Here is a 23,791-nt window from a genome sequence, read left to right as displayed (position 1 = left end):
GACTGACCATGGTTCAAGTCCCAGAACTGGCAGCTTGCTTTTCCACTTTCTCTCCTTCTCTGGTCATATGAGAAATAATAATAATAATACATCAAATTTTTAAAAAATTAATTAAAAAAATCTTTTAGTGATACCTAGCCAGTACACTTTAAAGAATTACATGACTCACCAAGACGCATAAAGCACTGTCTTTGTATCAATATTCTGGGAGCATGTTATGAGGGTAATCAAAAAATTCTAAAAATACATTTTCCAAAACCAAAGTGAAACAATTCATGAAGTTACCATCAGTTCATTAACTATTAGAATTAAGTCTAATGTTAAATTAGAAAAACTTCCCTGTCTAGGCATAAATCTGGTCAGTATGTGTTAAATGTACTCTTTCTGTGCAGAACATTTCCTATTTGTACAATAAAATAAATAAATAAATAACTAGCTATTGAGGTTGCAGAAGTTTCTAAGTGACATGGACCAAGAAACCAACTTTGTAGTTCCGCACTAGTTTCTTTAAAAAAAAAAAAATGTATTTATTTAATTTTGTATTTAATTTGATGAGAGAGAAGGATTAAGTGAGAAACCAAGCTGCCAGGTCTGAGACTTGAACTGTGGTTGGCCATGTGGGAGTCTAGCACCTTAACCACCATGCCACCTTACAGCCCCTTAGCATTAGTTTCTACTTTTGTTATTTACTGAGAAAGCTCTTCCTACAATAAGTGCTTACCAGTGTCTAATAAGTTAATTTAAAATATGACAAATCCTCTTTATCAAATCATCCCAATTCATTAGGGAAAAACATCTTTTCTCATAGAACTCTCATGAATAGGTCAAAGAGTCCTGAAAACACTAACAATTTGGAGGCTTCATTTGTAATACAGAATCAGATGAAAGGGAAAGCTCATCTAGGACCTCACCACTGGAAAAGAACAGAGAAAATTCCAGTACCTAAATTTAATCAGTTCAAAAAATTCTCTAAGCCACCTCTTGAAAATCTTGCTAAGATCATTAGACCATTCTGAGTTAGGAATTCAGCTACAAAATCTCTTCTTACTCATGCTGTCTTTAATCCACCTTTGTCTTCTCTTTAAGATATATTCTGAATCTGGACCACTCTAGTTGCCCAGACTCTGAAACCTATAGCTAGCAAAGCACAGAGCAAAAGGAGGGCATTCTTTGAGAGCCCTCCTGAGAGGGATCATCTTTTCAAGACAGACATTGCTTCAGAAGAATCCTATTTTGCAATTAACTTGCTTCAGCTCTGAGCAGAAAAGCAGGTATAAACTTGAAAGGAAGATGGATAATCAAGAGAACCATCTTAAGAATAACAAGACTATGTGAGGAGTAAAATAAGAAACTAAAGTGAGAAAGGAAACTAATAAGACAGTATTTCCAAGGTGTTTACCACCGTGTGTGTGCACACGTGTGCTTTTAAATGAACATACTCATTCACAAAGAACATTAACCAATATGACAGTTTTAAAAAAGAAAACATTAACAACAAGAGATCAGAAAAATGGACTGCACTCTAAAAGGTACGTGGAAGAATACAACGGCAGAAGAGTAAAACCTTGTCTCTGAAGATTTAACAATAGGCCACTGTCTCTGTCACAATGACTTCAAATTTAAATATGGGGGCAACAAATATAAACACGAAATTCTAGTACAAAGTGACTATGGGCTATGCTAGAGATATAGCACAAAATACGTCAATGGTCAGAGAAGAACCAAGCAAAATTTTCCCAAGAGAGTTAACATGAGCTAGATCTTGAAGCACAAGTTGGCATTTACCAGGGAGCAACAAGAGGTAAGAGTCTCCAGACAGCTCTAGAAGAGCATGTGGTAGACAGCATAGTGGCATAAAAGAACCCATTCAGGGAACACTAAGCAGTCTGACCAGAAAGTGCACGCTAAAAAGGAAAGACCTTCTTGGGCAATGAGGCAGCATCCAGTTTTTAAGGAATCAAGCAAGCTACACGAGCTATGTGTTTTCTGGAGCTATCTCTAGGCAGCACAAGAGACTAGAATTGGTTAGCCAGTTTCAAGGCTGCTACAGTGGTATAGATACAAGTCTGGAGAATAGGGAAGTAAGTTCATACTGAAAATAAAAGATGAAATGATAAAGACCTAAATTAGAATAGTAGCAGCAAGAATACTGGAAGAATAAAGTCAGAATTTGGTACTTGAATGAAAGCTGTGAGTATGTGGTGTCTAATGTCTATAAATTGGGAGGCTGTGTAGATGCTATTATCAGATTTTAAAAAAATAAACAGAACAGGCAATCCTGTTTAGTTGGAAAAGACTTGAGTTACGTACAACTTTCCTAATATAAACTTGGACTAAGGGTGTAAGCTTTAAGCCTTATCTCCACATTTGTAAAGCACGGATATACCTTTGTATCATCAGAGCCTTGAAAAAATTAAATGAGAAAATGCAAGACATGGGCTTAACATAGTGCCCGCCATATGTTTAATGCCCATAATATTTTAGCCCTTATCACTATTATTATTGAGTATGGTCAAGATCAATGACAAAACCTTTGATGAGCTATATATATATATATATCCTCCTGTTTTTCCTGTTCCCTAATGAACTAAGCTCCTCTGAGATCTGTATTATACCACCTAGCACACGCAATGAAAAGTTGATGTTCAATAAGTACTGAGCAGGATAAAAATCTAATGTACACCTGATTCTATTCGAACCAAGCTTTGCCTTGGGACATAATTCAGTATAAACTATTTCAGAAATAAAAATACTTCTCAAAAAAAGGTGTATCAGTACCATTCTTTTAATTAAATAATACAACAGAGGTCTAAGAGAAAACAGCTCTGGGCTGTAACACACCTGTTTATACTTTTAAAAATATGTCTTCCACACCAACTGTTTTGTCCTGAAGCCCTAATCTTAGTGATTCTAAACAGGAAATGGACTGAATAAAGTATCTGTGGTCACTCTGCATTGAGTTCAACTTCTTAGAATGGGAAAATTAAGAGACAAGGATCTGATAACCCATAAATGAAGAATTTTCAAAATAAAAACAATGTAATTTAAATTTAAAAACTCTTCAATAATACATACACTCAACATAATCAGGTATTTTTAAAGCTCTTCTACTCAGAGACTCTACAACGTGTAAGGATCTATTTATACATCATTGGGGAGATGTGTTACAAATTAATTTTTTTTCTATATATACCTATAAACACACATATATGCATCTTGAAATAGGTAATTTGGCATCATGGTACGTAAGGAATCATTTTACTCTATTATAAACTGCCACAAATCACCATATTTTAGAAACTGAAAAAAGAGAAAACACTTAGTTCTCAATTTGGGGGTATTCTTTCCTTTTAGTTTTGTTATAGGGAAAGTGCACTGGCTGGAGAGAGACCAGGAGTTGCAGTTGATGATGACCATGTCACAATCCCTTCTCCATGCACCCAATGTTTTTTGAAGCTGTCTGTCCGAGACTCAACAAAGTTGGTCACGTGGGATCCAACCACTTTTAACCATCACGCCACTAGCTAGACATGAGGAATTTCAAATTTTAATTCCAACCCATGGTTATAAATGCCACCCTAGCGGGATCAGCAGTTGGCATAATGGCTATGTTGCTGGAATCCCATGTGGCCGAGCATGGTTCGAGTCCCAACCCGGTGGCTTAAACTCACACCAGGTATGTGTGAGTGTGTGCCCAAGATCCCAAGAGGAGAATGGAGGAGAAGGGACTGCGGTGAGGCCATCCTCCCTGGAGGGTGATTTCTCGCTTTCTGTCTCTGTCTTTCTGGCAAGTGTATGAGTCCAATAGCAAAAACCTCTCCCAAAAAAAAAGAAAGAAAAAAATGCCACTCTAGCATACTATACTGCATTTATACTGTAAACACACAATCATGTGATCTGTTAAAGGTTGTATTCACAAGAGAATGGCAGCAGCAGAAATCCTAAAACTTTCAAGAAACCCTAGGCACTGAGATTCCCCTTACAAATAGAAACCTTTGAAATAAGGTATAAATTTCACCCCCAAAAGTCAATCAGAATAGCCATGTTCCACAATCCTCACAACAATCCTTCAAAATATTAATGTAGAATTTCATGGTGCTAACATTCAACAAGGTCAGAGATGATGAATTCTTTATAGGATTCTGATGGGGGTTTTATAAAAGATTTATTTACAGTCCTTAGAGCTGGATGGTGGCATTGCAGTAACAAAATGCTCTATGGAACTCTCATTAGAAGGTTACAGGTTTGAGTCCTGAGATCTCCATGATACGCATGCCCAGGACTCACTGAAGGTGAGGATGGATCATGATACGAAGATCTTGCTGGGGATGCCCGTCCCTCTCTCTCTCTCAGGAGAAAGAAAGAAAACTACAAAAAAATGTATAGTCCTCAATGTATAGTAAAAGATAAGTAGGCAGAAAAGGATGTGTTGCTGGACAAATCATGCTGACTGAACCAGAGGAAAAATAATCTGAAAAGAAAACTTAAGTAGCACAGAACACTCTATACTTTCTCTGCTAGCATCACATCTGTCCTGGGCACCAAAATATAATTTCCCTTCTTATAAATACGCAATCAGTAAGGCATACCAAAATTACTTTCCTGTTCCCTGTTTGCCATTATGCATTTGTACCACAATACCCAAGAACAAACTGGATGTCTGGTTACTACCTCAGTATTTTAATTGAAGAAAAGAACTGGAAATAAACCCAGCAATGCATACAGTAAGAGCAAAGTCTATGTATTAGAACACAGAGCCTGAACACCTAATGATATGTGCTCCATCTGACTCTGTCCAAGAGACAAGTGCCTTCCAATGCACTGCCATATTGGGAGAGTCAATCATTCACAAACTCACTGCCTCTCACCAGTGATTTTAATGGCGGCATGCAATGTTCTTTCAAAGAACTGTGTAATTTTCTGAGTAAGTCAAGCGATGAACATCACTTCAAAGAATCTAACTTTAAGGCAGACAGCATACACTGCATATTCTCAGCACATTTTTATGGGTATATTTATCCAAAAGACAGGATTAGAAAGAAAACTTTATAAAAAGAACCACCACAATATAGAAAATAAATCACCTGATCCATACAAGCTTGTTAACTTTTTATATTATAGGTCATCTGGCTGGACTAATAATCACAGGATAATCTTTTATTTTGGGGGGTGAGGAGGTTTTTGCTATAGAAAGACAGAGACAGAGACAGAGAGCAAGAAATCCCCCCCCCCTCTGGTGGGGGGGGGGGAGAGATAGCCTTGCCACAATCCCTTCTCCTCTAGGGATCTTAGGCACGCACACAGATGCAACCGGCGTGAGTTTAAGCCACCTGGTCTGGGACTCGAACCACGGTCAACTACATGGGAGTCCAGTGACATAGCCATTATACCAACTGCTGGTCCCTCACAGGATAATCTTAACAAGGTAACTATTCAACTGGCATTATTCAATGAAGTCTTCAAAAAAGTTTATGGAAAATGCATATTTCATAATATGAACTTCAATTATTTTTGAACCAAAATAAACTAATATTTTAACTTCATTTTTGAAGTCCCTTCACATTCCTGTCCTCCTCTTATTTAAATGGCTATAAAAGAGGGTGATGTGCTCTCCCTTTAGGTAGCAGAAGTGGGTAAAAAAAGAATCACAAAATTGTAGTTAAGGGCCAGCCTGTGGCATGGTGTTGAATGCAGTAGGATCCCACATGGCTGACAGCATGGTTCAGTCCCAGATAAAGAGACTTGAAAAACACACTAGGCGGGACCAGCAGATAGCATAATGGTTGCATCACTGGACTCCCACGTTGTTGACCATGGTGTGAGTCCCAGACCCAGTGGCTTAAAATCATGCCCAGTACGTGTATTTGCATGCCCAAGATCCCACAGAGGAATAGAGGAGAAGGGATTGCAGCATGGCCATCCTCCCTGGGGGGGTGGGGGGTGATTTCTCACATTCTGCCTCTCCAGCCAGCGCACGTGCCCTACAGCAAAAATCTCTTTGAAAAGAAAAAGTTAACGGCACTGGGTGTTAGTGCATGCCCAAGGCTCTGAAAAGATGGAGGAGGAACTGCAGCATGTCTATTGCCCATAGCGGAGGAGGGATGCTTTCTCACCTTCCCTACCCCTGTCTCTCTCTGGCAAGTGCATGTGCCCTCTGGCAAATTGGACAAAAATAATAATGTAGTTAAATTTTATGCCATATTAACCTGTTCTTTAATTAAATCACCTTTGCTCTATTCTACAAAGTGGGTAGAAAGTCAGGTACATTTCTAAGCCTCAGCTCATAGCTGAATATGAAAAACTGGAATAACCACTATCTTCTCAGGATTGCTTTGAGTATTATATTGAAAAAAGAGACAAAACTGGCATGGAAAATGTAAAGCACTATGCAAATAAATACATGAGGATGTTTTTCTTAAGACTTGCAATCTAAATCTTCAAGTGCCTGGAGCAATATTTTGTACATGAGTGTTCAAACTACTTGCTCAGCCATAAATATTTTTAAACAATTATTTTACTGGGACCAGCAGTTGGTGTAATGGCTATGTCGCTGGACTCCCACATAGTCGAATGTGGTTTAAGTCCCGGACCTGGTGGCTTAAACTCATGCAGGGCGCGTGTGTGTGCGCACCCAAGATCCTGAGAGGAGAATGGAGGAGAAGGGATTGCAGCGTGGTCATTTCCCTGGGGGGTGATTTCTAACTTTCTGTCTCTCTGTCTCTGTCCTTCTGGCAAGTGCACACACCTAATAGCAAAGACCTCTCAAAAAATAAATAGATTAATAAAAATAATTATTTTAATTTATCTATTTAATTTGACCAGAGAGAGGAAGAGGAAGAGGAAGAGGAAGCGAAAGCGAAAGCGAAAGATAAAGCGAGAGCAAGCAAGCCACCAGGTCCAGTACTCGACGACCGTCAGCTATATGGGAGTCCAGCACCCTTAACCACGTCACCTGCCAGCCCTGCTCAGCCATAATTTAAAAGTTAGGATCAGGTGACCAACAAAGAGTGTAGAGATTAAGGCATGTGGAGCCCACATAGCTGACTTTGCAGTTCGAGTCCTCGATACAGCAGCTTGGAAAACAGATCAGGTGCATGTACTCAAAATCCCAAGAAGAGAATGCAAGGACTGTGCCATGATTATCCATCCTGCAGGGTGCTTTCTCACTTTTCCTCTCCCTTTCTGTGTCTGTCTCCTATGAGTACACACATCATATAGCAAAATAAAAATTAAAAAAAGTTAAGGTTCACAACTATAATCCTGAAAAATAGTGATTATTTCACAAATTTTTATTTACTACTAATATTTAAGACATCAGTTACACTTTTAGAATGACTCATCATTCAATCCCAATACACAATATATTGGAATACCTGTACCATTAAATAACATGTTGCTTACAGTATATTTATTCTGTGTCAGTTTCTATTCTATATATGCTTAGCTCATTTATTTTTCTATGGGTACTGCCCATATCTGATAAATTAAAATCTAAAGAACAGGTTTGAGTCACATACTAAAAGTCATAAGGTTAGCAAACAGCAGAGCTAATGTTACTTAAACATCAAAAAACCTTGGCTCTCAACTACTTTTCCTCCTCTCCAATATCCCAAAAAGGGTAGCCACTAGATACATGTGGCTGCTGCATACCTGAAATGTGGCCAGGTTGAATTGAGTTGTACTGTAATTACAAAATGTAAATCAGATTTTGAAGACTTAGTAGGAAAAAAAGAATGTAAAGCACCTCCCTATAGTTTTATGTTGCTTACATGTTGAAATTGCAATATTCTGGCCATAATTGGTTAAATATATTCTTAAAATTAATTTTACCCAGAGACCAACAGTTGGCGTAACGGCTATGTTGCTGGACTCCCATGTAGTCAACCGTGGTGTGAGTCCCGGACCTAGTGGCTTAAACTCACACCGAGCACGTGTGCATGCGTGTCCAAGATCCAGAGAGGAGAATGGAGAAAGGAGTATGGCGTGGCCATTTCCCGGGGGGGTGGGTGTGGGGGGGTGAATTCTCACTTTCTGTCTGTCTTCTCTCTAGCGAGCGCATGTTCCCTATAGCAAAAATGTCTCCCAAAAAATATATAAATAAAATAAAAATAATTTTAAGAACTTCAAAAAATTAATTTTACCTGTTTTTTACTGTCTTCTTATGGCTATTAAAAGGTTAAAATTACACATGATTCGCAATGCACAGTCTGTACCACATAACATTTCGGTCAACAACGTACTGTGTCTATGATGGTGTCCCATAGGTAACACACAGACTACACCATATAGCCTAGATGTACAGCAGAGCACACCATCCAAGTTTTTTTAAGCACATGCTATGATGTTCAAGAGCAACAAAATCATCTAATGATGCACTTCTCAGACATATTTCTCAGAACATATATCCTATGTTGAGCAACTTGCAACTGTATTTACTGTATTTTGGACAGTACTTATGTAGAACATCATCCAGAAATTTCATTTTGGTAATACAAAGGGCATAAAACAATTTTAAACCACAAATGTGTTTTAGAGAACACATTCAGATTCTTTCCAACTCAACAGTGATTTTAATACTACATTAGTGTAAACAATAAAAACAAAATTCTTAATCCCTTAATGTGAAATATATTCTTTCTAAATATTCTAACTTATTTTGAAATTATAGATTCATAGTGAATTGTAAAAATTATACAGAGCTTTCATATAATCATCACCCAGATCCCCCTCCTACATACATCAGCTTGATTACAGGGCAATGTCAAAACTAGGAAACAAACAAGTGTACAATGTGTACACATATAGTTCTTTGCTGCTTTATCACACGTGTAGATTCTCATCCACCACAATCAAGATAAAGATCTATTTTCATCACCACAAAGATCACCTTCTTGCTATTCCTATTCACAACCAACTCCCTCCTCTCCACCAGCCCTAACCTCTGGCAACCACTAATTTGTTCTCTATAATTTTGTCATTTCAAAAATGTTAATGGTACCTTTGATAGTGCTGAATACTATTTCATACTGGGTCTGTACCACTCACTTTCTGGGGCTGTTTCTAGTTTTGGGGCTATTACAAATAAAGTTGTAAACAGGTTTTATGCAAACAAGCATTATCTTTCTGGGATAAATGCCCGGAAATGCAATTGCTAGGTCATATCTTTTTTTCCCCTTCTTTTTTTTAGGAGAGGTTTTTGCTATAGGGTTCGTGTGCTCACCAGAAAGAGAGAGACAGAGAGACAGAAAATGTAGAAATTACCCCACCCCTAGGGGTGATGGCTACACTGCAATCCCTTCTCCTCCATTTTCCTCTCAGGATCCTGGGTTCACACACACACACACACCTGGCGTGAGTTTAAGCCACTGGGTCCAGGACTCAAACCATGATTGACTATATGGGAGTCCAGAGACATAGCCATTACGTCAACTGCTGGTCCCAATCGTATCTTTTATATTAAGTTTGCTATGGAGCAAGAAGAGAAAAGAGACAGAGTTGACATAAGCACTCTCCCCCACCCCCGAGGGGAGGATAGGGAGGACAATCCCTTCTCCTCCAATTCTCCTTTTGAGATTCTGGGCACACACATACATACAGCCAGTGTGTTTTTCAAGACATTGGGTCCACGAGTCTAAGTTCAGTTGGCTACATGGGATCCAGCCACCTTCACCATACCACTGGCCAGCACATTAGGTCATATTTTAAGTCTATATTTACTTTTGTAGTAAACTGCCAAACTATTGAGTTGTCGGAAAAGTCATGACATATTTTTCTATGTAAAAATGCATCAGTACTTTTCGACAACCCATTTTCCAAAGTGAAATACACCATTTTCCATTAACATCAGCAATGTATTAAAGATCTCAAAGCATCTTTAATAGCTACAAAATATTCCATCTTAACTATTCCGGTTTTAACAATTTCCTTCTAAGTCCAATTTTATTACAGATAATTTTCAATCTTTATTATAATAATGATGCAATTAGTATACTAAAACAAATTTTTATGTGCAAGTTACAAAATTCCCAGAATTGTTGTGTCACAGGGTACAATTTTATTTCATTTTAGTTTTTTAGAGAGGTATTTGTTCTAGGACAGATGCGCTCACCAGAAAGAAAATAAGAAATCACCCCAGGGGGGTGGCCATGCTGCAATTCTCCATTCTCCTCTTAGGATTTTGGGCACACACACACACATGCGCCTCTCTTGAGTTTCAAGCTTCCTGGCAGGGAACTCAAACCACTGTCAGCCACGTCAGAGTCCAGCATCTTAACCAATACACCACCTGCTGGCCCCAGCTACAAATATTTTAAAGGCATTTGATACCAACTGCCATACTGTCCTCAAGAAAAAAAATTTAAGTTTAGGAATAATTTTTTTCCTGAAAACATGATTTTAAATTTAAATCAACTTGCACACTACAAGAATCTCTGAGAATGTCCCTTTCCTAGCCTCACTAAAATAATCCTTTTAATCTTTAAAATTTGATTTGCCAGAAAAAGTTATATATTCCTATACTTTGCACAATGTATTAATTAAAATGTCACCTCCAATGCCAAATCCTAATTAAAAACATTCTTCCTAGAATGTTGATCTCTTACTTTTCATAAGTTCACTTTAAAATGCCAGCACATAATTTTGATGTAACATCAAAATCTTCCACTTCATTAGGAAGTCTGGCTGGCTTCTCTTTGGGAGAATTTAAGGACTCTAAACCAGTAGTTCTCAAAGTGTGCCACCCAGACCAGCAGCATCAATATTAGCTGGGAGTTTTGTTAAAAATATAAATCCTGGGAACCAGTAGTTAGCATAATGGCTATGTCGCTGGACTCCCACGTAGTCAACCACGGTTCGCGTCCCGGACCCGGTGGCTTAAAACTCACACCAGGTGCGTGTGCGTGCATGCCCAAGATCCTGAGAGGAGAAGGGATTGCGGCGTGACCATCCCCCCTGGGGGGTGATTTCTCGCTTTCTGTCTCTATGTCTCTCTCTTGCCCGACTGGGAAGCGCCCACCCCCTATAGCGAAAAACCTCTCAAAAAAAAAAAAAAGAAAAGAAAAAATATATATATAAATCCTCAGTCCTTACACTAGAGCTACTACAGAATCTATAGGGTGGGACCCAGCAATGAAAAAGTGTGTTTCAACATGCCTTTCAGGTGATTCTGATGTATGCTAAAATTTGAGAGCCATCACTCTAAATAAATTTAAAATAAAAACATTGTATGTGGGTTCCCTCAAATATACAATTATTTTGTGATGGATCACTTGGACAAAGTTAATTATGCTATAGATACTAAGAATTTAATATTTTGGTTCTCAAAACAAAATACACAAAGAAAACAATAGAAGCATTATTTCCTATAAATACAAACCCTAAAACCATCAGCCATTCACAAAACCTCTCCTTTAGAAGAATCCAAAATAATTCCCATCAAACAACAGGCTAAGACACATTTCTTTGAAATCAGAGACTCAAAATTTGTTTCATATCATACACAGTCTAATTTTTCCATGAAACCACCACCTACAACAGATTTTGAAAATTCAACAAAACAGCATATTAAAACATGGGGGGGGGGGGGAATAGGGGACATCGTTCTGGAAAACTGTTGACTACTTGAACATTAAACAAACTGTTTAATAATTTAAAAATTGGGCTGGCCTGATAGCCTCCTGGTTAAGAGAGCCAGATGCCACACAACTGACCATGGTTCAAATCCTGGCCCAAGTGGCTTGAAAGATACGCAGGGCACATGTGCATACATGCTCAAAATCCCAACAGGATAGAGAAATAGCAAAGGCACTGCAGGGTGTCTATGTCCCACTGGGGGCTGTAATATTCCCCACCCTCCCCAGCATGGGCACAGGCACCCCCTCTGTCAGTTTGAATGAATAGTTCTGGAAGCCAGAATTATAGGTGATCTTTGTTTTTCTCCCCAAATTTTCTAAATATAATTTACATTCATAACTAAACTCAAGGACAAAGAATCAGCGAACAAATGTAACTAAAAAACAAAATACAAAACATCAGTAGCTTTAGATTTTACCAACTTTTTTCCTTTATTCATGCAATCACAATTTATAAATAATTTACAAGATGCTGAGGTAATACCTAATAAATAAATGACATACAGCTCCTATCTTCAAACTTTTTTTGAGAGATGTTTGCTATGGGGTGTACGTGTCCACCAGAGAGAAAGAAGAGATAGACAGAAACTGGGAAATCACCCCCCCTCCCCCGCCCCAGCGGGGATGGCCAGGCCACAATCCCTTCTCCCGTCTCCTCTCAGGATTTTGGACATGCACACACACACACCCAGCGTGTTTCAAGCTGCCACACAACTGACCATGGTTCAAATCCTGGCCCAAGTGGCTTGAAAGATACGCAGGGCACATGTGCATACATGCTCAAAATCCCAACAGGATAGAGAAATAGCAAAGGCACTGCAGGGTGTCTATGTCCCACTGGGGGCTGTAATATTCCCCACCCTCCCCAGCATGGGCACAGGCACCCCCTCTGTCAGTTTGAATGAATAGTTCTGGAAGCCAGAATTATAGGTGATCTTTGTTTTTCTCCCCAAATTTTCTAAATATAATTTACATTCATAACTAAACTCAAGGACAAAGAATCAGCGAACAAATGTAACTAAAAAACAAAATACAAAACATCAGTAGCTTTAGATTTTACCAACTTTTTTCCTTTATTCATGCAATCACAATTTATAAATAATTTACAAGATGCTGAGGTAATACCTAATAAATAAATGACATACAGCTCCTATCTTCAAACTTTTTTTGAGAGATGTTTGCTATGGGGTGTACGTGTCCACCAGAGAGAAAGAAGAGATAGACAGAAACTGGGAAATCACCCCCCCTCCCCCGCCCCAGCGGGGATGGCCAGGCCACAATCCCTTCTCCCGTCTCCTCTCAGGATTTTGGACATGCACACACACACACCCAGCATGAGTTTCAAGCTGCCAGGTCTGGGGCCTGAACCACAGTCAACCTTGTGGGAGTCCAGTGACATAACCGTTACGCCATCTGCTGGTACTCCCCATCTTCAAATTTATTATAATTCAAAAACCAGAACTAAATGAGTATTAGCCCAGTAACCAAGGTAGTATACTAAATTATGGTAGCTATTTTCCGTCCTCCTACTAAGTACTACATCTCCTTTTTCTGGTAACAGACCCTAAAGATGAGTTAGGTTTGGCCAATCACAGTATCACAACCTCTAGGCAACAAATGATGATCCAGAGATTGAGCAAGTGACAGTCCCGATTCTCACAGATTTCCTCAGACTTCCCAGGTTTAAATGGTATTCTCCTCATTATTGGCTCTGTCTGGAAACCAGTAAATTTGTTTAGTGGTTTTTTTTTGTTTGTTTGTTTTTTTGGTTTACAGTTGGATTCCTATTTCTTTCTTTTTTCTGGAGAGGTTTTTGCTATAGGGCGCCTGCGCTCACTAGAAAGAAACAAAGAGACAGAAAATGAGAAATCACCCGCCCCCAGGGGGGATGGCCACGCCACAATCCTTTCTCCTCCATTCTCCTCTCAGGATCTTGGGCATGCACGCATGCACACGTGTCCAGCGTGAGTTTAAGCCACTGGGTCCGGGACTCGAACCTTAGTCAACTACATGGGAGTCCAGCGACATAGCCATTACGCCAACTGCTGGTTTCTGGATTCCTATTTCTTGCTATCTTATCTAATTTTGTAGCACTTTGATATTGAACAACATTTATTGTAAAAGAATAAAAAGAACAGTTAATAAACCTCACAACCTACATATAAAATCTAATCTGTTCTTAAAAAAGCGGCCTCCAGATTTGTTTTCTCCCTATAACTAACCACCAGACCCTCTATAAGATCAATACACTGATGAAACTTGTCCTCTACTATCCTCAATTTCTTCCTGAGACTACCAAATTTCATCCTAATTGTACTGCTAATGTTTTTATATAGAAGAAATATTTTTCCTCTTTAAGAATTATTGTATTTAACTATTTATTTATTTATTTATTTATTTAAATTTGACCAGCGTGAGTGTGAAAGTGAGAAAAAGCAAGCAAGCAAGCTGCCAGGTCTGGGACTCGAACTACAGTCGGCCACGTAGAGCCCAGTGCCCTTAACCACCATGCTACCTGCCGGCTCTCGAAGAAAAACAAGTTTTAGGTAAGATAGTAAGATGCTTTAAAAAGGGGGGGGGAATCCCTTCCACTAGTTTCTCTTCCCAACCATAGGATACTTTAAACAGATTTTCTAAAAAGGAGAAAATATCTAATCTTATTTTAAGATAAAATTCTCACCAGTTTACTTTGTGATTTCAACTATTCATGATGTCTGAGTGATACTGTACTTTATTTGCACTGCCCTTACTGAGAATTCCTTTTTGGCACCATAGTATATGTCAATCACTGCATGGATCTGAAAATACAACTAAATTAAATGAATGAAGTGTATGAGTCAAGACTTCAACTTAACAGAATTAATTAATCCAAACTGCTTAACAAAATAGTAGCATACACAATGTACATGGACAAGATAGGACTATCAAACGTACAAACAAGGTCTAACTATCAAGCTATGGATAGATTAACAAGGTGGAAGGACGGATAGCTTAACATTTCCAACAATACTTAGAATGTTTTGTAATCATTTTTAAACCGCCTTAGGTACCAATTTACTAACACAAATCTAGTTCCCCCAAACTGTTTAATATCACATGATTAATCCCCTGGCTTAATTACCAACCTTTCCAATATAACTTCTGGATACTGAAATTGCAAAATGAAAACCAAAAAAGAAAAAGAACTTTCAAAACTAATAATGTTATTTAGGCAAGTGTGCCAAAGTCCAGAAGCTTAAAACCACTCCAGGAAGTACAATACTTTAGAAGTACTGCCTACAGCCTCCAAGCCTGTAGTTCTGTGTTTAAGTTCTAGCCCTTTTTGTTTATTTACTTCTCCCACAAACAAGAGAGAGAGAGAGAGAGAGAGAGAAACAGTGCTCCTGTCAGCTAGTCCCAGATAACTGGCAAGTACAATTCATGCCAGTCTCAGGAAGGTCTCTGGACTTGCACTACGAGCCTTCCATGAAGGACTGCCTAACAGAGATATGCTACCATGTGGCCTCCAAGAAATATTCCCCAGGGCAAACTTGGTAAAGAACTTTCCCCAATACAATAACATTAAAAACACAAGATGAAAGTCCTAATAGGAAAGAACATTTTACTAATTTTTCCAGTCTTTACTTAATATACATTTAATGAATCTCAAGTGCCAGACACTGTAACAAAAAAAAAAAAAAAAAAAAAATTAAAAAGAAAGGTCCTAAAAAGAAGAAAAAGAAAAGAAAAAGAAAAAGAAAGGTCCTATCCTCAAAAAATGTAATATACTAGGTAGGGCAGACTGGAAATCAAATTAAAAGACAGTTAATGACAGAGGCATGCTGAAGTGGAGGAAAATGGAAAAGTTTGAGACATCTAGAAGGACAAACGAGAGTCAGCCCAGACACAAAAGGAGGAAAAGCATTTCAGAAGACACAAGAGGAAAAAAGCATATCAAGGTGTATGAGACACCACAGTCAACACTCAAAAAACACTTCACAAGTTTGGTATAAAACACACACACATGCAGTGTGTAAAGGGCAGATGGGGTGGTGGCAGGCTTCTTCCAGAAAGACCCAGCAAAGGGCCAATCAAACCATGAAACTTGTGATACTCAGGATTTATTTTTTTTGGGGGGAGAGGTTTTCGCTGTGGGGTGCGTGTGCTCGCCAGACAGAGACATAGAGACAAAGTGAGAAATCACCCCCCAGGGGGGATGGTCATGCCGCAATCCCTTCTCCTCCATTCTCCTCTCGGGATCTTGGGCACGCACGCACGTACACGCGCCCGGCATGAGTTCTAAGCCACTGGGTCCAGGACGCGAACCGTAGTCGACTATGTGGGAGTCCAGCGACATAGCCATTACGCTAACTGCTGGTTCCCAGGATTTAAATTTTATCCTGAAGGCAATGATAAGCAGAAGATCATTTTAAGCAAGGAAGGGACATGATCTATTTGGTACTTCAAACACTCTAGATGACTTCAGCTGTTCAAGCTATGGGATTTGAACTGTCTTAAGTTGTCTAGGTGGAGATGCCCATGAAGCAGTTGAATTTTTCTGTCATGTGTGTGCATGCATGAGGGCGTTGACAGGTGGTTAATAAATAGTATCTGGTAATCACCAGTCTGTGGGGAGAAGTAAAAAGGTGTGCATGACATGACGTAAAGAGAGTGAACAGTGAAAACATGGGTGAGAATAGGACACAGAACTCAGCGTGTACATCAAATCCTACATCCAAGAACCATGAAGGCCTGGTTTAAATCCCAGATTCAGTGAGGTATTCCCTGATAAAGCCCAAGAAGTCTCTAATCTCCTTCAAAAAGTACTTATGTGACCATAAACTCGCTCATTCCATGCCTCCCAGGATGTTCACATCACTGGGTGTCTTTTTATGCTGTTCTCAACAAGTTTGTTAAGATCCTTGAAAGAATTTTCCATTTATTTAACCTATGCCTTGAAACAGAAATGACTGATGACAATACTACTGATGAGAGGCAAAAGGTGACCTCTTTGGGACCAGCAGTTAGCGTAATGGCTATGTCGCTGAACTCCCACGTAGTCGACCGCGGTTAGAGTCCCAGACCCAGTAGCTTAAACTCACGCTGGGCGCATGTGCGTGCATGCCCAAGATCCGGAGAGGAGAATGGAGGAGATGGGATTGTGGTGTGGCCATCCCCCCTGGAGGGTGATTTCTCGCTTTCTGTCTCTGTCTGTCTGGCGAGCGCACACGCCCTATAGCAAAAACCTCTCTCAAAAAAAAAAAAAGCTGACCTCTTTTATGTCTCTAGAAAGTTTCACACACCAGGTTACAAATAATGATAGGTGGTCTCAGGATACTGAAGATCTATCTCCCTGTACACCGCAGGTGTCCATGTGACCTAGGTTGTCTGGGAGTGAATCACAGGGTGAAAACCTATAGAGGGGTACCTGTCCCTCTTTCGTTTTCAAGGAAGAAATAAAATAAATACACAATCTGGGTGCTGATTACAAAGATGTGCTCACTTTGTGGAAAGTTCTTTATACTTACAATCTGTACACTTCAATGTATGGATGCTATGGTTCAAAAGTTTAAATAAAAAAGTTTTCTAAAAGTAGGTGCAGTGTGAACTATAGAAAGTATAAAGGAAGACACCATGAAGGAACTAGAGTACTATGACTTAAAGTACTGAGGAACTGAATTAGTCCTGGTAACTACCTCGCTAAGTTTAGTTTCTTCAAGGAGGTTTTTGAAATGCTGGAATCTCTACACTTACTAAAGTACACAATAAATGTATGCCCCCTGAATAAATACCACAGATATGAACCCATTCATAACCTCCCATCCTTTTTTTTTTTTTTTTGAAAAGTTTTTTCCATAGGGGGGGTTTGGTCCCCCAACTTTTTGCTATAGGGTGTGTGTGCTCGCCAAAAAGACAGAAAGTGAGAAATCACCCCCCTGGGGGGGGGTGGCCACAACACAATCCTTCTTCTTTCTCCATTCTCCTCTCAGGATCTTAAGCACGCACGCACATGCGCCTGGTGTGAGCTTAAGCCACCGGGTTAGAGACTTCAACCGCGGTGGGCTACATGCAAGAAAGTGATATAGCCATTACGTCACCTGCTGGCCCGTAACCTCCCATCCTAATGGATAAATGAATACACTAGTAAGTTAGCTAGCCTGGGTTAGCCTATAGACATGCAACTAAGGAAAGTCTAGTAACGTGTGCATGGGAAGCTCCAACTCTAAAAACTGTTCCAGCCAAATGAACTCAGTGGCACAGGTAAACTTACAGAAATAACTAACCTCCTGGCTCCAAAAGAAAACTCCATTCTTTTCTTTTTCCAGAAAAGGCAAATGTGTTTTTTGACACTGCCTATAAACCAGTCACTTCTCTCAGTTTTTGCCACTCTATAGTTCTTTATCTTGCTCTAATTTTCTTCATAGCATGTCACTAGCTGAAATTATCTCATTTTTATGTTAATTTGATTATTTTCTCTTCCTCTTCGTAGTATTTTAAGCTCCCTAAGAACAAGGACCCTTGTCTGTCTTTATACTGCAGTACTCCCAGAGTCTGCACACTCAATAAAAACTTGTCAAATGACCAACACTAACCAAGGTAATTTATTTTAAGGTCACCAAGTACACATAAGATCAAGTCAGTATCAATAAATCAGCAAGTCCAATGCAGTAGCAAATACAAACTGAATTATTACTCCAATCTTGGGTAAGAGAGGTCATTAAAACTGTACCAATTTTTGAACCAGCTCTGAGGTTGAAGGAGTTAATGATTTGGAAGACAAGAGATAATTTTTGGGGGGAAGGGGAGAGGTTTTTGCTATAGGGCGTGTACACTCGCCAGAAAGACAGAGAGACAGACAGACAGCGAGAAATCATGGGCGGGGGAGGACATGCCGCAATCCCTTCTCCTCTGGGGATCTTGGGCACGCACGCACTCATGCACACATGCCCGGCGTTGAGTTTAAGCCACCAGGTCTGGGGCTCAAACCTTGGTCGACTACATGGGAGTCCAGCAACATAACACAGGCATTATGCCAACTGCTGGTCCCAACAAGAGATAATTTTTCAACATACTTTATGGAAAGTTTGTATGAAAGACAAACACAACAAGAAAAACTAAGGAACAAAATCTCTATAGTGGGTTACCAGAAAACTAGACTAAGAGGTTTGACTCTGTCCCAATGTAGCTAACCTCTTTTTTCTGGGACTTTTCCTATCTGAAAATCATCAAAGGACAATATCCTTTTGAACTTTTCAGCAAAGATCATAATGTCTTTTCTTATGACATCTAAAGTACTTCATGATCAGTCAAGATATTTTATCCAGTATCTGAATTTGGTGATGGGGGAGTGGGATTCAAAGCCAAAATGCAAAGAATTATGCAGTTATGGAACAAGGAAAACATTTTACACAGAGAACAGAGCTTCTTCAACCCCTCCAACTCAATAACCTGAGCAGCATCTTCTTTAAAAACTAATTATACACATCAGAAATTTTCTTGCTTCTATTTGTCTACAATAGCTCTAAAAACCACCACCTTTTTTTTTTGGGGGGGGGGGTGGCAGTGGAGGGACAGAAAGTGAATAAACAGGAATCAGGTAGAAATTTTCAACTCAACACTGGGATAAAATTTACAGTCTACAAAGTTCTAAATTTATGGAAATTATCCAAAGCAAAAATTTTCCCAATTTTTCAAGTGAATGTGATTTAGGTAGTACCAGAGGTAAAAATACAGCACATTAGTTAGTGTGGAAGAAACACTAATTAAGAAGAACATGCAGCGATATCTTGGTGATTTTTATTTCATAATAAAGAAAACTCTGCGATCACAGAAATAATCACAAAAATAAAATATATTTATCAACAAGTCTAGAAATTTACTCTAATACTTGAGAATATCAACTTAACAGAGTAGTTAGGTGAATGTGTGCATTTTTAAGTCTTTCTTATCCTTCTTTAAAAAGCTGGTATCCTCTTTCTTGAGACTGGCAGAGGGAAGGACAGAACTACTTTAGGTGTCACCCAGGAAAGGGATAGTGTTTCTTCCCATCTACCTGCCACCCTGCACACATACTCAAACATACACTTTTTATCTTCTATCTTCAAAGCCTTAGGGTACCTAAGCATGGTGAGGGAGCAACTTTCCCAGTTGTCCACGACACCTCTATAAGTGTTAGAGACTTAAAAGTTTATCACAGAATGGGCAAGAAAGAAACATCTGGTATTAATGAAAATTTCTACACTTAATTATGCTGATGGCCGTACAACTTTTTAAAATGACAAGCCACTGAACTACATACTTACAATGGGTAAATGGTGTAGTATATAAGGCAAATCTTAGTATGCTTTTTAAAAAATAGCCAGTTGGGCCAACCTGTAGCTTGGTGTTTAAGGTAGCTGGATCCCAAACGGCCAACTGTGTGGTTCAAATCCCGGACCTAGTGGCTAGAGAAATAAACTGAGCACATGTGCATGCATGCCCAAAATCTCCAAAGGTGAGAGAAATGGAAGAGAAGGGATTTGTACAAGACCATTCTCCATGAGGGTGAGGAAGAGGGTACCTTCTCACTTTCTCCAGCTACAAGTACCCAGGCCCTCTGGCAAATTTTGAAAAAATCAAAAATTAAAATAATCAGCAAGGTGATGGAATGGGACAAGACATTGGAAAAAGTGTATCAAAGAACCAAAGAGACCCAACACATAATTGATAACCCATCTAAAATATAAATCTCCATGCCCCCTGAACTTCAAATAGCCTATTTAAGTGTCCCATACTTCTTCCCTTAACATATATATGCCTTAGGCTCTTCTGACCTTCCTTCCATTCTGCTCTATGTTGCTTCAAAAAGAACTAATTCCCAATCACTTTGGATTCCACCTGCAGAATTAAATATATCTGATACATACGGTGAAAAGTTGACAGATGAGTTTACAGCTGTCAATACCCCTTGTCCAAAAGAAATAGGGGGCAGCGGAGTTTTTGAGCTGATTTGCCAGCCAGACTGCTCTGATTTCCACAGTACTTTACTCCTCTATCAAAGCCTCTATAACTTAAGATCATGGTCATTCAGATACAAGTCATTACCAACCTTTTAACAATCCAACCTCCCCCGCCCAGTGCCTTCTGTAATACCATTCACATCCTAGGAATTTAATAAATGTTCTTTGGTTAGATAAATGGCAATATTTTCCTAATCACATTGAGGACTATCAATTCTACCCTCTGTGTTCAACTGGATTACCACTAACTTAAACCCCGTTTCCTTGGCTGACTGGTACAAGATGACTGAAAATAACAAGAATTATCAAAAACTCCAAAATAACCACTAGCTAGACAACCAGCTTTAGCTGTTATAATGCAAAACATCAGCCCAAAGCAATAAAACCTGATTTATGCACCAGTCAACCAAATTTTTCTAGAATCACAAATTTTTGCCTATTACCCAGCATCCAAAGATCAAGAAGTCTTCCACTGCCATCAATTATCAAATTTGATTAATACAAAACAGAAAATGTCAAGTTCACATTACGATTAAAAAAAAAGGGCAAAGAAAAATCATAGCAATAACCAATGTCATAGAGAAATTAATCAACAATTAACAAACACACTAAGTAGAAACCTGTCAAACTGACTTCACACTAAGTCCTGTTCTTGGCAGATGAAAGCCAAAATGCTACTTAATAATGACATCTAAACCAATCAAAACACCAAAACACTGACAATAAGCAAAAATAAAACAAATTGTGGCCAGGTAAGAGTATCAGAAATTGGTAAGGACTTAACTCCTCGAATGTGCAGTTTAAGAACATTTTAAGAACTGAACGACACATATCAAAAAATTTCACAAACCTCCTTAATGACAGTAAATAGGTATATTGTTCCTGAATGCTTTAAAGTATCTTAATTATTAATAATTTAATATATTTGTTTAAAAGTTGATTCTTATCATTTGTGGCTCTGAAAGAACTTTCAAACACACATTATCGTTCTTAAAGTCTAAACCCCAAACCTGCATGCTTCCAAAAAGTTGATGAGTCAAGTTTTCAAAATATACGTAGAAACTGAAATGCATTTCATTATGAGATAATTATTCCCAGCAATAAATCAGATGTAAATTTTTGAATCTGGTTTTAAGTTTCTCTTCACCAGTAAGGTTCTCAAGTTCGTAGGAGTTTCCTAGTCATTTACTAGAACATCATCTACGGTAATACTCAAAGCAAAACCACAATAAAAGGATTTGGCCTCTGAGGGATTCTACATGTAAAAAACATTACTCATAAATAGTATACAATCACTATTGCTTTAAATAACAAATGTATTTCTAAACTTTTATGCCATTTGATGGAATTCCCTATTTTAGACAGTAAAACAAAACCTATGAAAGAAACATCCAACGCATACTTTTTATCTTAACTGAATGTACACAATGATAATAGAAAAAGTTGACATAAATTTACTTATGGGAACATTTTTAGTCCATGAGCACTTTCATTCAAAGATCTCCTTAAAGAGTTAGTGGAATTCACAGAACTGTTCTACCAGTAATTGGACCAATTTAATTCCAGAGTTATTCTTTAAGGTTGCCCAATACCTATTTAATTCCAGGTATAAATAAAGCAGTCAAATCTTAACATGACACATTTATTTAGTCAACAAACAATATCCAGTTGGACCAGTGCAGTACTACTACACAGTAATATTAGAATGCTACCGATTCAAAAACATGTACCTGATGAAATGAGACTTTTGGCTATCAACTTTCCGGCTGTCAACCTTTAGGTCCTAAAGGAACCACAAAGAACTTTCTCATAACCTCACTTTCACAGGCACCCAATGCCTATCCAATAAGTGATGGTAAAAACGGTTTAACTTTGAACTCTAATGCCACTGAAACGAAATCCAGATTTAAGCTCAAAAGATGAGCAAAGGACTACACAATCAGTATTCAAAGTATGGACATTTTATCCAAACGCATCTAAATGTACTCTTTTTATTAAATGTACTCACTTTGGTATCACATGCAGTTTATTACCTTCAAGTAAATGAAAAGGAATTCTATCAACATTCTTTGCATCATTATAAAGCTTTAAACACAAACTTCAGTATTCTATTCTATTCTGTTCATGTCACCATTCTGCAAAACCATGCATAAGCTAATCAAAAACAAAACAAAACAAAAAACTGACAGCTCAGCCTTCCAAAATATGCACTTATCAACCCCCAGCATTTACTTGCAAGTGCAAGGGAGTAACAGCCATTTACAGCTTTAGACAGGAAAAGCACAACCAGCCTTACTGTACTACTACCACTAAATTTCTTAGAGAAAGAAAAAATAACTCGGGATCGGCAAATTAAAACCATTCTACACATGGCAAAAATAAAAACGTCTAATGTCCTCCAATCCATAGCAAAAGCACGGCTTCCTCAATTTCCGAGCCAATACCAATAAGCCAATGGATACAAGTGTCAAATCCACTGTCTGTTAGAAAGTAGAAGAAAACCTGGAAAAATTCCCTCCCATAAATCATGCACTGAACACGAGGCTTTGCACCCAACACAAAATATACAAACCAAAATACATCAGCCACCCCTAAATGCAGAAAAAGCCATAATCAACAAGTTGGAAAGAAGGCACAAAGTGTGCCTCACTTCCTTTTCCCCCACCTGAAAAAAAGTCTATTAACAAAAGGTAGCACCGATCTTCAAGTACCTGGTGGAGGTGCCTTTCCTCACATCGCAGATGCTGCATTTAAAGGCTTCGGCGCTGTTCCTGAAGGTGCAGACGCTACAATCCCAAAAGCCTTCGTCTGCCGCAGGTTTCGCTTGTCTTTTTGGCCTTCGGAGGAGTGGGGAGTGGGAGAAAGGGGAGGGAACAGACAGGGAACAGGAAAAAGGGGGGAGAGACAGCAAAACACAGGCGCTGGTGAGCCGTCGTAATTTCGCCGAAATCGTGCTGGAAACTTCGCTCGGGCGACCACCCACCTACCCTCTTCGGGGGCTGGAAGAGGGAACGGGGCAGGAAACTGGGCTCCCCCACCGGCACCCGGGGCCGGGCCGGACTGCCTCGCACACCAGGCGACGGCGACGGCGGCGGCGGCGGCGCCCCCGGGAAGGGCCGCGGCGGGCGCAGGAAGCGGGCGGACTTGTGGACTTGAGCGTGGGGCTTGGGGGGGGCCGGGAGG

At 39.2% G+C, this 23,791-nt stretch overlaps 1 protein-coding gene across 1 annotated transcript in view; it reads right to left on the bottom strand.

The window, feature by feature from the left end:
* Positions 1-23,791, bottom strand: part of RYBP (RING1 and YY1 binding protein) — an 85,057-nt gene that overhangs the window by 60,397 nt on the left and 869 nt on the right. The window contains exons 2-3 of the mRNA XM_006158053.3: positions 23,647-23,772; positions 23,320-23,591 (exon numbers count right to left, since the gene is read on the bottom strand). Coding sequence (XP_006158115.1) covers positions 23,320-23,591; positions 23,647-23,772 — 398 coding nt within the window. The remainder of the gene's footprint in view (positions 1-23,319; positions 23,592-23,646; positions 23,773-23,791) is intronic.

This window comes from Tupaia chinensis, unplaced genomic scaffold (genome assembly GCF_000334495.1).
Source record: "Tupaia chinensis unplaced genomic scaffold, TupChi_1.0 Scaffold000570_1, whole genome shotgun sequence".
NCBI classification, from domain to species: Eukaryota; Metazoa; Chordata; class Mammalia; order Scandentia; family Tupaiidae; genus Tupaia; species Tupaia belangeri.
The sequence above is the reverse complement of the archived record's forward strand: the minus strand, read 5'-3'. Positions and strand labels throughout refer to the sequence as shown.